We start from the raw sequence: 17,563 nt of genomic DNA, 5'->3' as shown, positions 1-17,563 counted from the left end.
AAGTTCATTTTATAAAGCCAAACTGATCTTTATTTCCTTCTCATAACCGTTTCCTCTTTTTAAACCCTAACTATGACTTTGTTTCCCCTCCTGAGTGGTAAAATATTCTGTGAACCTGACAATCATATTAAACTCCTCCCTTTCATTCACACTTGGGTTATCAAGTCCTACAGATAATTCCTTCTGAATGTTGCCTACATCTTTCCATCCTTTCTGCCTCAGGGAAGACCTTGCTGTCTTCTCTATTGTAGTTCTGCCTTCTTGGTGGTACCTTTTGAGCTTGTGTTTCTCTACTCTAAAAACCAAAGAGAAAGAACCATAAGACTTTAGTTAGATCCCAAGTCTCCTGCCAGCTGTTTTCTTATCCACTAATTCTTCCACTTAACAACATAAGATTTGTCTAGTCTTGTCTTCATGTTTCCATTTCCTTTTCACGTAATCTTCAAGGTAGCTAATGTTCCCCTTTCTTGCTACCTCTTTCCTTAAATCTGTGTCCCCTATATATGTCCATTTTCTTCTCAGTCATTATATATTGGAAGTCCCTCAAAAAGTGTTAGATTCTTCTCACTGTCTGTACTCCTCAGGGAATAGCACGCACATAGCTGCTAACCTAGGAGTTGTCTTGATGCTACTTTGCATCGTCCCACACTTGCATTCTATCTTCAGGACCAGATGTTTTTCTATACTTCCTAAATAGCTTTTTAATCCACCCACTTCTCTTTCTGCTGCCACCTTAATCCAAGCTGTCATCTTATGTTGCCTAGATTTCCAGAATCCTGTGTTAAAATAGCACTCTTCCTCCTTCAGCATTATCTGGCACTACTTTATTTTCCTTCATAGCATTTATCACTCCATGACTATGTAGACTGAGTACTTATTTGCTTATTGCCCATTGCTCCCTATAATAGAGTATAAATTGCATGAGGTCAGGGACTTTGTTTATTCCCATATCTGCAGTACTCCAGCAGTGCTTGCCATATAATAGGTCCTCAATAAATATTTATTAACTGAGGGAATAAACTACTGAGTGGGTCTATCCACATCTATTCCTGACTTTTTTCAATTTATCCTGCATCCTGGAATCCATGTAATCTTTTATTTTAAAAATATTTTTAGTTGTAGATGGACACAATACCTTTATTTTATTATGTATTTTTTATATGGTACTGAGGTTGCAACCCAGTACCTCACACGTGCTAGGCAAGCACCCTACCCCTGAGCCACTCCAGCACCCATGTGATCTTAAATGCAAATCTATGACAAACACAGCAGAAAATTATTTTTAAGGCTATCTAAAGTCTAAAGACTGAAATCTTTACAATCTTTAATGTAACTTCTAAGACTCTACATTATCTATTCCTTGCCTACTTTTGGTTGTTGTTGTTTTCTATGTTACACTCTGCCTTGAATCCATTTTTTTCTCTTTTCGTTTAAGTAACTTTTACTCACTCTTCTTTTATATGCCAGTTTAAGAATAATTTCCCACAGAATTCTTTCCATCTCCAGCCCCTTAGGTGATAAGAATTCACATCATCATAGAATGTTTTCTTCTGAGTACTTCCTTGGATTATAATTATCCCTCAAATGATAAGATTATTTGGTTAATGTCTGTCTTCTGCTCTCAGTGTAAAGGAAGGAGTTCATGCTGTGCTTTGCTTACCTTTAAACACTCACCTCCTACTTAAGTGGTAGGTCCATATTGGTGGTCCATTTTCAATAAACATTTGTTGACTGAATTAATGAATTCAGTTCCTCGAAAAGTGATGTTCTTTTCATTACCCCTTTTAGTCCTTTCTCCACAAACCCCTCTTTCCCTTTCTTGGGGACCTATCTAAACTCTTCTTCAGGGTGATTTTTTGATATCCTTCATCTAAACATTTCCCTCTCAAAGCACAGTAGTTGTCAATGTATCTGTGTGACTGTAAACATCTTGGGCACTTGGATCAATTTTTATTCATGTTTATATATTTTGAATTCATAGTTATACCTGTCATTCAGTAACCCAGAGAAAAACAGAAATAAGATTTAAACATTCAGTATCATAGGGGCTGGAGTTGTAGCTCAGTGGTAGCGCACTTGCCTCGCATGTGTGAGGCACTGGGTTCAATCCTCAGCACCACATAAAAATAAATAAAGGTAGATAAATAAATAAATAAAGGTATTGTATCCATCTACAACTAAAAAAAATTTTTTTAAAAAATTCAGTATCATAGATGCATAAATAACAAGTTTCCAAAAGAAGAAGGTGATGAATAATTTCAGGTGCTACACACAGATTGCAGATGGTGAGTGAGAAATAAAAGACCTTTAAGGTCCTTTCTAGTTAATAGTTTCCCATAAATCAGGCTCTTAAAAGGCAGTGACTAATTTTTAAGCTCATTTTCTGTCTTTAATATGTTCAGAGAGATTTGTTTACTCTCATCCAAGACATAAAATTAATTTTCTGAATATCTGTTCTTCCTAAGTTTGTCTTCATTAGGAGGAGCTTATTAAACAGTAAATATTGTTACTTTTCTCTTACCACTCATGTTAGGGTTTTCCAGAGAACCAGAACCAGTAGAAAGATACCTGTATATCTGCCAATAGCTGTACCTTTACATGGATATAAAATGAGATTTATTATGAGGAATTGATTCATGCTGTTGTGGAGGCTAAGTCCCATTGTCTTCCCTTTGCAGGCTAAAGACTCTGGAAAGCCTCTGGGTCTAAGTCCCAGTCCATGGGCAGGAGAAAACCAAGGAAGGTCTCAGCTCAAGCAGTGCAGGAAATAGAATTCAGCCTTTCCCCACCCTTTTTGTTCTATTCAGACCCTCAGCAGGTTGGATAATGCCTACCCAAATTAGAGAGGACTTTCTGCTTTACTGGGTCCACCAATTCAAATGCTAATCTGTTCCAGAACACCCTTGCAAGTGCACACAGAAATAATTTTTAACTAGATACTTGGGCATCTGGTAGCCTAGTCGGGTTAACAAAATTAACCGTAATACCACCTATGTTGGTGCTGTCCCTACCTGGAAAACTCCATTGATTTTATCCTTTTAAAATTTGAATGCTTAAACCTCCACTGAAATATTTAATAATAATTGAAAACAATATGTCCATCATCATCTTTCTAATAGTTTTTGCCAGGCAACTGATTTATAACCTTTCCAGTCTTTTGTTCGGGGTAGGGAGGGTGGGGAAGAGTCATGGGAAGCTTTTAATTTTTAATAAACTTTGGAACCATTTGCCCTGATTCTTCATCATTTATTTATACTGTCAAATAGAAGATATAGGGAAAGACTTTATTCCTGTATTTTCCCAGATGCAATATAGAAGAATATGAAGAGAAAGAGCAATAGCAATGTAAAATGTTTGAGAAATTTTTAGTTTGCCTGCTATGGAAAATAACTTGAGAAGCATAAAAAAACTACACTTTCAGTCTGTTTTCAACAAGACAGATTTTAATCTTAATAAAAGATTATCTTGACACCTTGATAACACTGACAAGTAAATATGTTTATAAGAATCTCCACTTCTGTACTATATTGCTTTCAAACTCTTCAAATTCTTTTATGTGCCACCACTTATTAGAGTATAGGTCCCAGGAACCAACCATGACCTCTTTTCAGCCTCTCTAAAATCCTTGACATGTTTTGAGTCCATTTTCACATCTCAGTAGTACCAAAATGGATATAGAGAAACCTGTTTCACTTCATTTAGAGACAGCTCTTGAGGACATAAGGATTATGTATAAATGAATGGATGATTTTGGAGAGTTCCTGTTTGTTAATAAAGCAGGAAAATGCACTTTTATTTTTCTTAAATCATTTTTGGAAGCCTTTTTGTTTCAATTGCTCAGCTTTCACCTTAATTGATACAACTAAATATATATGCTCTTGAATAGACTGGTCGGTTGTTGCCCACATCATTTCTCACTTCCCCCTACCAAGGCATGTGATATGACATTAACTATTTTCCTCACAACTCAACTCTGTGTGATACTGCTCTATTTCCGGAGGACTCTCTAGCATCTCACATCACTTTATATACCCTATTCTTTTACTTCTGGAAGTGGTATGTCTTGGATTTACCACATTTATTTTTCTCTTGTACCTCTACCCTAGACTCCTGCTTTCATATTATATTTCTATTGGAATTTTGCCACCACTTCCCATCATCTCTTGATTTTCATCCCATCTGCAAAAACCTCATGATGTTTATCTTCTCATTTTTTAAATCCATCCACTTATCTCACACCACCCTAACCAATCTTTCATCATTACTTACCTAGCCTCAAATTTGGCTGCATACATTATTCATACATTCACTATGCATTTATGCCTACTCATTTCTCTAGGACTCTTGTGGTTCTTGGCACTTGCAGGAGCAGCTAACTTCTAAGGCTGGTTTATTCTTCTAGATTGAAGAAAAGAATTGTATTCCTGTTTCTCTATAATTTACTTCAAATACAATAAACATTGATTTGTCTTTGATCAAGGATAGTGATTCTTAACTGGAAATGTTAATTTATAATTCTCATTTTCATGTGTGTAATTCTGGTTCATTCACTTATTTCTCTTCCTGTGTAGTGTTTCATAACATAATTATGAATAGGCCATAATTAATTTATCTATTCTTCTATTGATGGACATTTTTGTTATTTCCAGGGTTGTTTTTTATTTTATTTTATTTTTTTAGTTAACATTCTGATACATTTGTAGGGCTGGGGATATAGCTCAGTTGGTAGAGTGCTTGCCTTGCATGCATAAGACCTTGGGTTCAATCCCCAGCACCACACAAACAAAAAAAGTGGCTGATACATTTGTACTAGACTTCTTAGGTATATGTAACTACAAGTGGAATTGCAAAATCATAGCTTATACACATCTTCAGATATACTAGAAAATGCCAAACTTTTTCAAATTATACCAGTTTATATTTTTACCAACAGAATTTCTGTCATTCCCCTAACATTTGATATTGTCAGGGATTTTTTTTTCCAACATAGCAATGTGAAATGCTAGTTCATATTTGCATTAAAACTTTATTGCGTTCCTATATACTGGCAACAAATAAATAATGCATATTTTAAAATTATCTTCTATGATAACAAGCAAACTAGGAATAAATCAATAATAGACTAGAACAATTTTTAAAATCCTATTAAATAAATGGGGGGAATACAGTGTTCATAGTTAGAAAGACTCCCTGTGCTTAAGGTATTCTTTATTGACTAGAAGTTCAATGAAATTCCAATGAAGTCCTTAACAGGATTTTCCTGGAACTCAACAAACTGATTACAAGATTTTGAAGAAGGTGAAATTGTCCTATCAGACAACAAGTGCTAATAATTAAAACCCTATAGTATTGGCACAAATATAAACATATAGGTAAGCAAAATAGAATATTGCCCCCAGACTCTGTGTCAACCTGAGGGTGAAGCTCAATAATACTCATTTTTAACAAGGTGATTCTTTCTTACCTAAGTATGAGAATGACTCTTTATTGAATGATAGTTGTTAAGACTAAAAAAATCTATTAGTTGAGATATTTTCATATATTATATCTAGTTCAGGGACTTATACTCTTTTTTTCCCCTTTTTTCCTGCCAAAGTTATCAGTAATAATAACTTACTATTGATTTTTACCCAAGAGTGGGGGGTGGATGCATCCCTAGATTTACTATTGTCGTTTTCTTATGTTATTTCCTGCAATACTTAAAACATTCACACCTCCAAGAATGTCTGTTGTACTGAATTTGGGAGTTTGCTAAAGGCATTGTTGTGTTATCATAATAAATGAAATTAGAGATTCAGTAACTTTAGTTAAATGTTACAAATATGAATGCAGAAAATGGTGGTTTTTAGCTTCCCATTTTTATTTTTAAGCAGTGTTTACATAATAGAAAAATCTTAAATTGCTCTGTGCTGATAAATTTTTAAAGTAAATTTTGGGAGCTTTGTACAGTATGACCCACTTATATGCTAACAATAGTTCTAAAAAAGTAGGATGGCTATTCTCCTTTATTTTTAGATCCTAAAGAGTTGTGATTGAAAATATTAGACCACATTTTCTTTTGAAATGTTACCAAAGTTAGTTACTGCTAATATTTTGTGGAAAACTCCTTATAAATTATAGTAATTTTATGATTAATAGAAATCATAAATGTTTTGTGGATAATACAAAATGATTTTTTCTTATAATAGTGTACTAAAAGCATGTGTTGTAACCAATGTTACATATAAAATGAGCATACTTTTAGATTCCAAACTGAACACTTTTTATTGGAACATGTACAGCAATGTTTTCAGCTGCTAAAGTGTGGGCAATTAAACATGGAAGGAGGATGAATTGAAGAAGATATAAAAGTTATTTATCTGTTTGACTATGGAATATATTGAAAAGAGCTTAGCTGTTGGAGTTAGATATTTTACATTTTTTTTGCTAAGTCTTCAAAATCCAGTGTGTTTTTGAAACTTTATAGCCTTCAAAATTCAAACTAGCCACATTGTAAGTGCTTTAAGCCTTACATGGCTTGGGGGTTATCATAATGGACAGTGTAGATCTATCTAATGGGATAACAATACTCCACACGTATTTTGGAAAAGAAATGTATGTAAACCACTTTAGTTTCTGGCCCATTGTAGGTACTCAGTAATGTAATTCTGTCTTTGCTCTCCATTATATTAATAGCTTGTTAATTTGATTTTTATAGCATCGTATGTACCTGGACACATCAGGTCAATTAAAATACTGATTTTTTTCCTTTAAGTTGAAGAAAGCAAAATATTCTTGTTATTTCTCTAAACTAACAATAATCAAGAGTGAAGCTTTTGCAATAGATATTGTACTTTACTCATTTTGTTTCCTATTTTTCCAAAACTCAGCTTTCATTGAAGACCTGGGAGAACTAAGAAAAGTCCTGTGACTACCCGCCCCCACACACCCCATAGCCAGTTTGCAGTCCTATTTAAGCCGTTCTTCTATTTCCTCTTCCTAATAAAAATTTTAAGAAAGATTAACTTCTGTAAGTCTTAAAACTTAGGACTCTTAAACCTTTTTCTTAAGCTAACTTAGCATGCCAAGGTTACTGATCCATTAAGTATTGTTTAGTTTTAATTTTGGTTTCTTATGTTTCCAATATACTGAGAAATAGCTCTTCTTCTGCCCCCCCCCCCCCCCCCAGGAATAGACTATCGTTCTACTTTTCAATAGTGATTAGAAGTAAAATCTATAAAAATAGTAACCATTATGTATTTATTGGTGATAACATGAAGTATGTGTATGAAGGGGAAAAAGTGCTGACATTACCATCTCTATCTATAGTCAACATTTCTTGGGATAGGGAAAGAAAAAAAAGATGAATTTCCTGGGTTTGAAGTTATTTATTTATTGGCATATTGCTAGGGTTGAACTCAGTACCTTCCACATGCTGTGCAAGTGTTCTACCACTGAGATTCACCCCCCAGCCTGATTTCCTCGGTTTGAAGCAGTGAGGAAAAGAGAAGTACTTTTATTGATCTGGAATTGAAAGTATTCTTAAGGAGTTTTTGAGCTGATGTTTATGTTAATTTATAGATTTGAGCTTTAACTTCGTAACAATGTCAGACTCAAGATATCCAAAATTATCTCCTTTTCTAGCTTTCATCTCTCTAAATGATAGCTTCATTCTTCTAATTATTCAGTCCAAACACTTAGGAGACATCCTTGTTTTCTCCTTTTTACAAACACTTCTATCCTAATACATTAGCAGATTCTATCAGCCTTATCTTCAAAACTACTTATTACTGCACTATTATTACTGTAATCCAACCCACCATCATTTCTCTGCTGTACTACTAACGGCTTTCTAATTGGCCTCTTAAAATATGTCAAATCGTCTGTTCAGAATCCTCCAGTGGAATTCTTAATAGAGCTAATAAATTATCAAAGAATAATAGAATTACAAAATCAAGATTTTTGTTCCCTCTAATGATACAACAGGGCTGAGCAGTGATAATCAGTGGATGCTATAAAACCATTTTGTACAAAGTTGACATGGAACTTTATGATGGATGCTGGCACTACCCGAACCTATACATCAATCTTAGTATCAATAGAAGTGGAATAAAGTTCCCAGTCTGACTCAGTAGTAAGTACTGCATATGAAAGATTCTTGCCTGTAAAAATTGAACTCAATATAATCAGACTTTTAAATCAAATGACCAATTTGCAAGAAATATTGGGGATAGAGAAAAACATTAAACACCACCAAGAGGTAAAATATCAGCCAAAACCAGAAAATGAGAAATTTTTCAACTGCTTGAAGAAATGCAGGGAGTAGTACAGGGTGGAGGGCTGTTAAAGACTAAAAGAGGTAAGACGTCTAACAAGCAGTGTATGTCCCTTGTTTAACTCTGCTTCAAACAAATAACGTACAAAAAGATAATCAGAGAAATTGAAATATGAGCTGAAATGGATTTTAGATGATACCAGGGAAATAATTTTGTTACATGTGAAAATGTGATTAGATTTTTTTAAGGTTTTTAGTAATTAGACATGCAAATTGAGGCAGGATAAGATAACTTGCCTGAATTTCCTGTAAGGTACTCTACCAAAATGAAAGAAAACTAGAGAGTTGGGTGTAAGTGAAAGAGAAAATGGAAAATGGTAACTTTATAAGCTGGGTGAAGGATTCAAAGAGGTTTGTGATACTCTTCTCTACTTTTGTGCTTTTTGGAATAATTCCTGATAAATGCCAAAGTCATACATCTCTTTTCATGTGATTGAGAATAAAAACCAAAACACCTTCAAAGGCTTGTTTGCAGTGTGATCCTTGCTGTTTATTTCTCATACCTCATCTCCCTTTTCATTCCAGCCATTCTGACCCCTTTGTTTTCTTAGAATGTGCCAAGGACAGTTTTGCCTCAGTGCCTTTGCATTTGTTTAGAATTCGTTTCCTCCAAATATCCTGGCTGGTTTCCTCATTTCCTTGGGTCCCTCCTTCCAGGTCTACTTCATTTACTTATTTAAATACTGGGGACTGAACTGAGGGACATTTTACTGAGCTACATCCCCAGCCCTTTTTATTTTTTATTTTGAGACAGGGTCTCACTAAGTTGCTTAGGGCCTTACTAAATTGCTGAGGCTGGCCTTGAACTTGAGATCCTGCCTCAGTATCCAGAGTTGCCACCTTAGTGGGCTCTGATCCAATATTAGCAGAAAGTCCTTCTCTGGGCACCCTGTCTAATATAACCTCCCTCCCCCAGACTGAGCCTTATTTTTTCCCAAACCTTTTTTGCTTTTCTGTTTATCTTCCATTTTAACTTACTGCGATTTCTGGTTTATATATCACCTCCCTTACTCTTGAGTTTTTATTTCAGGGCTAGTCCCACCACCTGATGCATTCATTATCCATGCATTTATTATTGTTCATTCCCAAGAGTGTTCTCAAGATCTGTATCTGTTTATTCACAGTTACATTGCCAGCACTTGGAAGAATGCCCAACACTTAGTAGGTACTGATTATTATAAAAGTATAAATTTAAGCCTGCTGAGCACAGTGGTGAATATCTGTAATCCCTGTGATTCAGGAGGCTGAGGCAGGGGGACCTCAACTTTGAGGACAGCCTCAGTAACTTATTAAAAAATAAAAAGAACTGGGAATATTGCTCAGAGGTTAAGCACCTGGGTTCAATCCCCTGTACAAAACAAAACAAAAAAGTTAATGATTCTGTCTCTCCTTTTCTCACCTATTGTTCTTACCTTTTGCATAGTTTTATCTTTACCTAGGAGCAAGTTGTGAAGAATTACCAAGAACCTGCTCCTCCCTTTAGAACAAAACTGTGAGGTAAAGAATATAAAAGGTCAGGAATATTAATCACAGGAAACACTAAAAAAGTTATATTTCAAATTTTGGGGGCTTTTAAGGATCCAGTAATATTTTAGTCTTAATCCGAAAGGGTACTTTCAAACAGTTGACTTTCTAATCACTTAAAATATGTATCATGTAAAAAATTAGAAAATATAGAAGAATATGTAAAAACCTATGGTTTTTATATGGCTGAAATTTGGCCAATTATCAGTGGTAAATTTTAATACTGCACGTTTGGGGGTTCTATTCAGGTGCTAGCAATGTTTGAATAAATAAAAACAGACATCCATAATTCATAAAGAAACAAAATATATACATATCAGTATTATAATATTGACCTACTTATTTTCCGATAAATCCCAGATAAAGTTTCTCCATTAAAATGTTGCCCAGGTTGTCAAATTGAATATATACTTGAACCTATCAATATAATCTTAGCATTTATGGTAATAGGAGTCAATAGATCCCTCTTGGTGAATGAGGTCTCAATCTAATACTTTAAAAGGAAAGTTTGAGTTTTTTTTTTTTTTTTTACAAATGTACTCTGCTTTTCTGCTTATCTTCCATTTTAACATTGCTTTTTCTGGTTTATTTGTCATTATATCTCTTAGACTCACGTTTGTTTATTCATTAGTCAGGATTTTGTAGGGACAGATCAAACTGTTTTAAGCAAAGGAGTTTATTATAGAAATATTGTTTCTCAGGTAATAAACTGCTAGCAGGGCAGGTATGCACCAGCTCCTTAGAGATGACTTTAGTGCTATCAGAGCACTCTTTCAGTTGGTTTCATTCTTCATGTTGCAGATTGACAGGGATCATAATCCCCAGCAGCTCTTGTGATCTTTTAGGAGCACATTGTCTCTATCTCTGCTCAGTTTCTGAATAAACCCTGAGACAATCAAATGAGGTCTGGGGGACAACTGGGAGCTGGCTAGGTCAGATATTCAGAGAGTCAGAGTCATGTAGTAACATGACTGTCCTCACTGGTGTTGGTTGTGGCTACAGGGGATGGATAAAGGAGACGTTACAATGTCTAAGGCCAGCCTCAGCAACTTACTAAAAAATAAAAATAACTGGGAATATGGTTCAGTGGTTAAGCATCTGAGTACTTAACACCACCTTTGGTTTCTACTAAAATTAACTTTTATCTATCTAAAATTTGAACAGAATAGCATACTGCCATCTAAATGTAGTTGAGTAAGTACTTCCCTTGGCTTTGATAGTGTTCTTCATAAACTTTTTTCGACTTTATTTCATACTGATGGTTTATATTGCTTGGGCTACCTAGTATTGCACACGAGAAGCAGAAATCCTAGTGCCAGCGTACAGGGCTACTGCGAGTTTCAACTCATTTATGATTTTGTTTGAGAATGAAACAGAGGGGAGTGGAAGCACAAATGGTAAGAGAATTAAGGATACTGTGTTTGTAGTTGATATGTTCCAGGAGATCAATGGTACAGAATCTTCTACTTTTTACCAGTGATCTTTGAGCAAAAAAGAACTGTTTTCATCTATCAGCAGATAAAGATTGTAGCCAGAAAAAGAAAAAAGATAAGAAACTATAATTTCATTGTTACTTTTATCCTTTTTTTTTTTTTTGTGGGCGGCATGCATGCCAGGGATTGAACTCAGGGGCACTCGACCTCTAAGCTACATCCCCAGCCCTATTTTGTATTTTATTTAGAGACAGGGTCTCACTGAGTTGCTTAGCACCTCACTGTTGCTGAGTCTGGCTTTGAACTCGCAAACCTCCTGCCTCAGCCTCTACAGCTGTTGGGATTACAGGCCTACAGACTGCCTACTTTTACTCTTTAGTCGTAATAATATGAACCTGCTATCCCCCCACATGTACACATAATACAAAGCATTCAGACCAGTCCTCATCCTCATCCTTCTCCACATTTCTTTAAGGGGAGCTTTCTGTCCAAAAAATCCTGACAAATTAGGAATACTATTATGTGGATATGGATCCATGTATACATAATACAAAGCATTCAGAGTGGTCCTCACACCCAGGCTCTCCCCATTTCTCGAAGGAGTGCTTTCTGTCAAAATTTTCTGACACATCATCAACCCTGTGTGTATAGTGGATCCCCATAGGGGGCATCTCTCTCCTTCAGTTTTGGTAGCTGTAAAAGGAACCATATGGGCTGGGGTTGTGGCTTAAGTGGGGTTGTGGCGCTTGCCTGGCATGTGTGAGGCCCTGGGTTCGATCTTCAGCACTGCATACAGATGAATGAATAAAATAAAGGTCCATTGACAACTGAAAAAAATATTTTAAAAAAAGGAACCATATTATGAGTAAAAGTCTTAATTTCCTAACACTTCCAGTAATAAAAGAATTTGAATGACTGTTCTCAACCAACTTTGATACTATAGTAGTTACAGTGTAGACAAATTGTTGGAGCAAATATACTAATAAAGAGGTTTATTGGACCATATGTAAGTTTCTATAATAGAAACAGAAGAGAATGTAAGTTTTCATTTCTCTGATTGCTAAGGATGTTGAATTTTTTTCATATAATTGATGGCTATATATATTTCCTCTTTTGAGAAATACCTGTTGAGCTCATTTGCCATTTATTTATTAGATTATTTGATATTCTGATTAACAGTATTTTTAACAAGATATTTTTCTCGAGACAGTAAAAATACTTTTTTTAAATGTAATTGTAATCTGTTCTCTGTAATAATGATGTAAACTAATTCATTACAATAGGTTTAGTAAGTATTAATACCAGGAAAAAGAAATATCTGTTGACTAAACACTTAAACTCAATAAAGTTTAGACTATATTGTTAGGTAAATTTGGTTGTTTCTTTTATAAATATAAGATACTATATATTAGAGAATTTAAAGTTGCTCTAGAGGAAATATTTTTATGCCATCATATTAATTCAGTGTTAGGGTCAGTTTTGATTTTTAAAGTTGTTTTTCTGTTTTCCTTCCCAGATCCAAGTATTTTAGAACATGCTCAAGAGGTGAGCACTTAACTATAGAGGTAAGTAGAATCATAAATTTGATTGGATTAAAAATACCTTCAGAAGAGCAAAAGAAACTTTCAACTGAGGGGAAATAATGTAGGCCCAAATTTAGTACAGACTGTTTAGGTTGCAATAGTGTCAATTCTAGTGAAGAGGGAAAGAACTGAGCAACTAGGGAGAAGAGTGAATAGGGAGAAGTTTATTCTCCTAATAGCTTGTTTTCATTTCACCCTACACATTTCAGAGAGAGGGTGCTGTCCTGTCAGTATTAATGGCTGTTAGCCCACCGTATCAGAGAGATGAGGCAGGATCAAAGTAGCGAATTGATTTTAAGCAACTCCACAGCAGAAACACTGAGTATTTTTTTCTTTGCACATAAAAGATATCAGTAGAAGCTCCTCAATCACCTACTACGTACCAATCACTGTACCATATGGTTGAGGAATGCCACTGCACAGAATTCTTACTGCAGCTCTTTTGTAAACAAGTGATAGTTATCCTGTTTTATGGATGAGAAATCAGAGGCTTAGACAGATGGAAAAACTGGACTGTAGTGTACTACCTAGAAGTTGCAGAGAACAAAATCCGTTCCAAAACTATCTTGCTCCAAAACTTGAAAACTGTTCTTTACTTTCTTCTGTGTTAAATAAGGAAACATGTAAACTGAAACCTGGTTTTTGAGTAATTTTTCTTTATATGACATTGAATAATTTGTTCTGAAGTAGAGTGAAAAATTCTGGTAGTATATATTTAAAATACCTTCATAAAACTGAATGTGGTGGAACGCCTGAGAGGGGAGGATCATGAGTTCAAGGCCAACCTGTGCAACAAGATAAAACCCCACCTCAAAAAATAATAATAAATAAATAAAAATAAAATATCTTTATGAAATATTCAATTCAGGTGGAGATATAGTATATAGTATAGTTTCTGCTTTATGTTTAATATTGCTATAATTCTTATTTCATATGAAATCATAAATAAAAATAATATATGCTTGCTTGGCCATTTTGTAGGACTTTTTAATATATTAAATGAGCTGATGTATAAAAAAGGCAATTGACTGAAGTATCTTATTAAAGTATATTATTTTTAAGGTGAGAAAAGTGACAATTTCTTGTAAGATATGCACCTTGGGCAAATATCCCTCTTAATACTTACTTTCTTGTTCTTTCAGTTTGAGAATCTAGTAGAAAGTGATGAAGTAAGTATTTCCATAATAGTATAAAATGCATATTTGTTTGTCTCATGAATCATCTCTTTAGTTCTAATAATTATTTTTTCAATTTTATTTTAGAATTTTTATTTTTACTTTTTGACCCTTTTATATCATTTCCTTCTTTCACTAATTTATGACAGCAAAGAATTCAGCATTTTCTATTATATAACGATACATATAATACTACACATACACAGGTTTTAAAGATTTTATAGAACTCAAGGAACTTCAGAAAGCAAAAATTTTAACCACTTCACTTATGCAATCTAGAATGGACCCTTTCTTAAAAAATAGTTTTCATGAATTTCTGAGGAAAAAATTTTATAATTTCTACAAAACACTCTACAATTTCTGGTTTTAACCATTACCCCTTTTCAGTTACTCTTTGTATTGATCTTCTGCATTTTGTTTTATCTACACTCAATTTAAAATGTATCATAAGTACAGAAATGTTAAAATATGAAGAAAAAGTATACTGTATAATCAGCAAAATGTGACATATATTTCTTATCCAGGTATAGATAGTTGTGTGCTGATTACCAGCTTTACTAAACTAATTGTGTGAGTTTCTACAAATTATTTAACCTCCCTGGAACCTACTTCCCACATCTCTAAATTTGGTTAAACTACAAGAGCACAGCAAGCTCTGACTTTTTGTCCTTTTTACTTTCTAAAGAAAAGGAAAATGAAATGAATTGTACCTTTTCTTTATGTTTTTAAATTAATCTTTAGCCCAGCATTTCCTCGAGTGTGTATAAAATACTAGTCTCAAGATACAAATTGGCATATTAATGATTCTGAAAACTGTTGTTAAACAAAATTATTTAAGCCTGTTTAACTTAGAATTTCCCCAGTTAATTTGGATAGAAATCTTTCTTAAAATCATACATATTTATCATCTGGTAGGACAGATTTGTCCTCCATTTGTTTTGCCAATAAAATAACATCTGAAGTTTCATAGAACCTAGTTTCCTTACCTTCTCAAAGGTCACTTTCACCTCCATGTCTTTCCCTTTTAAAAAGTTTATGCAAACACAATATAACATTTTTAAAGCTTCTAATAAATAAGAGTTCTTTCCGCCTTCACAGTAGTTCATCTCAGCATTATATTGCTTTTCAAAAGGACTTATGGTTTCATGTGTTCTCCTAAGGTACTTTTTATTTGGTTGGTTAAGGGTTTTTTGTTGTTGTCGTTTGTTTGCTTTAACTAAACAGTATTAACAATAAAATATTTTTCTTTCAAATGGTTATTAAGTTACTTATTTGAAACACAAATGTTTAATATAATAGTAACAATGCATGTTAAGTACAGAAATGTTAAAATATGAAAAGTACACTTCAGAATCAACAAAATTTGTATATTTCTTATATATAAGTATAGTTAGAAGAACTTTAATTTTTGTGCTAATTTTCAGCTTCATTAAACTAATTGTAATTTTCCTCTCATTTCACATTTTCTATTTGGTTGAAAATCATCCTGTTTTGGTATTTTCTAAGTTTATTTGAACTATTTAGAATTTTTATTTCTACTCTTTACTTAGTCATATGTTTCAGTTGTCAAATATGACTAGTTTAAAAGTGTAAGATAAGCCAGGCATGGTGGTGCATGCTTTGTAATCTCAGTGACTTGAGAAACTAAGGCAAGAGGATCCAAGTTCAAAGCTAGTCTGAGCAACTTAGCAAAACCCTAAGCAACTTAGTGAGACCCTTTCTCAAAACAAAAAATAAAAAGTGTTGGGGATGTGGCGCAGTGGTTAAGCTGTCCTGTGTTCAATTCCCAGTACTAAAAAAAAAAAAAAGTATAAGATATATTCATAAGCTCAACTTAGTCTTAAAAATAATCATGGTTTGCTTTGGAAAAAAAAGCTATAGGTGATTTTATAACCTTGGAAAGTAAAACAAAAAGTCAGCGCTTGTTATCTATTGTCATTGTTCCTTAAAGTCCATGAATGCTCCATTAGTGCATACTGAAGCATCATTCCTAGAGGAATAATGGGTAGGTCCTCCGAGACTCTGGTCACATGCAACATTTTCATCAACCAATGTATAACGGTGTTATATGTGTTTCTCTTAAAGCATCATATTAAGCATATACTGTTGACTCATTAACTTTGAACTCACTGCCACTAGCAAAAACTTATGCCTAAGTGAACCTTATCTAACAAACTTTTTTTTTTTTCTCTCTGTAAGGTACTTTACATAGCCTTTACTTTACATAGCCTGAGAGTTGCAACAAGAATACTGTGCAAAGTCCTCTTCTACCTCTGCTAGGAATACACATTGTTAAACACACACACACACACACACACACACACACACAAATACACAAATTTGCTGCTCTGCACATATATCTGAATGGCCGAGAAAGTATAGAGCATTGATTTTGGAGTTACAAATACATTTTAGCAAGTAGGTTAATTTTCAGATTTGGAATTGAAATAATGAGGATCAGCTGTAAATGGTGAGGACATAGAGAACATGTTGTTTAGTATATCCTGACTGCAGAAGTTCACTTGGTATCTTAGAAATGTTTGTTGAAAAAAAATTAATAAGCAAATGGCTGTAATATAATTAAACTAAATAAAAAATTTAATTTTGCCTTTGAAAAATAGTAACATTTAAAGACTTTGTTTCAAACACTTTAAATAAATGAAATTTGTTTATTTCGCTTTAAAAAATGAAATAAATGAAATTTGTGATGAAAAGTATAAGTAGAAAATATTAATTAAATGAAAATTAAATGCTTACCTTAAATAGAATTCAGCTATTGAAATTTCTTTAATTGTCTAATTAATTTTTATACAGGGAGAGAGCCCAGGAAGCAGTCATAGGTAAGCCTTTTAAAAAAAAAAAAAAAAAACAATAAGAACTTCTATGTAAACTACAAGATGCTTTCTGAGAATTGAGGCTTTATTATTTACTGGCTTTGAGACATTGAACAATTTACATTTCAGAACTTTAGTTTTTTTCTTTTCAAGAGTTTGAGGCAAATAATATATTTCTCAGTAGATTATTTTGAACATTAAGGTTTAACATTTGTCAATCCAGATGCTTTCCTATTGAACCTACATTATGTATTTTTTAGGCTTTAAAAAAAAAATTTACTATTGATAAATTTCTAAGTTTTTCAATTTCATCCCCCTTTCTTCTTCTGACATTCTAAACTTGTTCTACTCGAAAGATTTGACATCTTTCAACAGTAACCCGAAGTTCAGTACTATACTGAAGTAGCCTTTTAATATGCTGTTAAATTTGCATGCACTATTTGAGAAAGAAGCATCTGGCTTCAAGTCAAGATTATTCTTAATATCAAGAGAATATTTTCATATGCTATTTCATGTTTTAATATATGTTCTTTACCTTTTTTAGTTTAGCAAATATTTAACTAAGCAGTCCTCATATGCCAGGCACTATGTTAGATACTGGGATTTAAACACCACACATGGTCCCTACATGAGAAAAAAGACTATTTTACTCCAGAAAATGGATCTTGTAAATGACATTTCAGCTTGAGATAGGAAAAGC

The 17,563-nt window shown here is 33.7% G+C and overlaps 1 protein-coding gene across 5 annotated transcripts in view; it reads left to right on the top strand.

The window, feature by feature from the left end:
- The window catches only part of AP1AR (adaptor related protein complex 1 associated regulatory protein), a gene marked incomplete at its 5' end in the record, with an annotated part of 36,033 nt that overhangs the window by 5,755 nt on the left and 12,715 nt on the right, over positions 1-17,563 (top strand). For 2 of the 5 annotated variants that reach the window (XM_079154660.1, XM_079154659.1), the window contains 3 exons: positions 12,764-12,836; positions 13,997-14,023; positions 16,844-16,869. In XM_079154660.1, coding sequence (XP_079010786.1) covers positions 12,764-12,836; positions 13,997-14,023; positions 16,844-16,869 — 126 coding nt within the window. The remainder of the gene's footprint in view (positions 1-12,763; positions 12,837-13,996; positions 14,024-16,843; positions 16,870-17,563) is intronic. The other 3 variants (XM_079154658.1, XM_079154656.1, XM_079154657.1) reach the window with 2 other exon arrangements.

This window comes from Sciurus vulgaris, assembly GCF_902686455.1.
Source record: "Sciurus vulgaris genome assembly, chromosome: 9".
Classification (NCBI taxonomy): Eukaryota; Metazoa; Chordata; class Mammalia; order Rodentia; family Sciuridae; genus Sciurus; species Sciurus vulgaris.
Note: the sequence above shows the minus strand (reverse complement) of the source record. Positions and strands in the feature narration are given on the sequence as shown.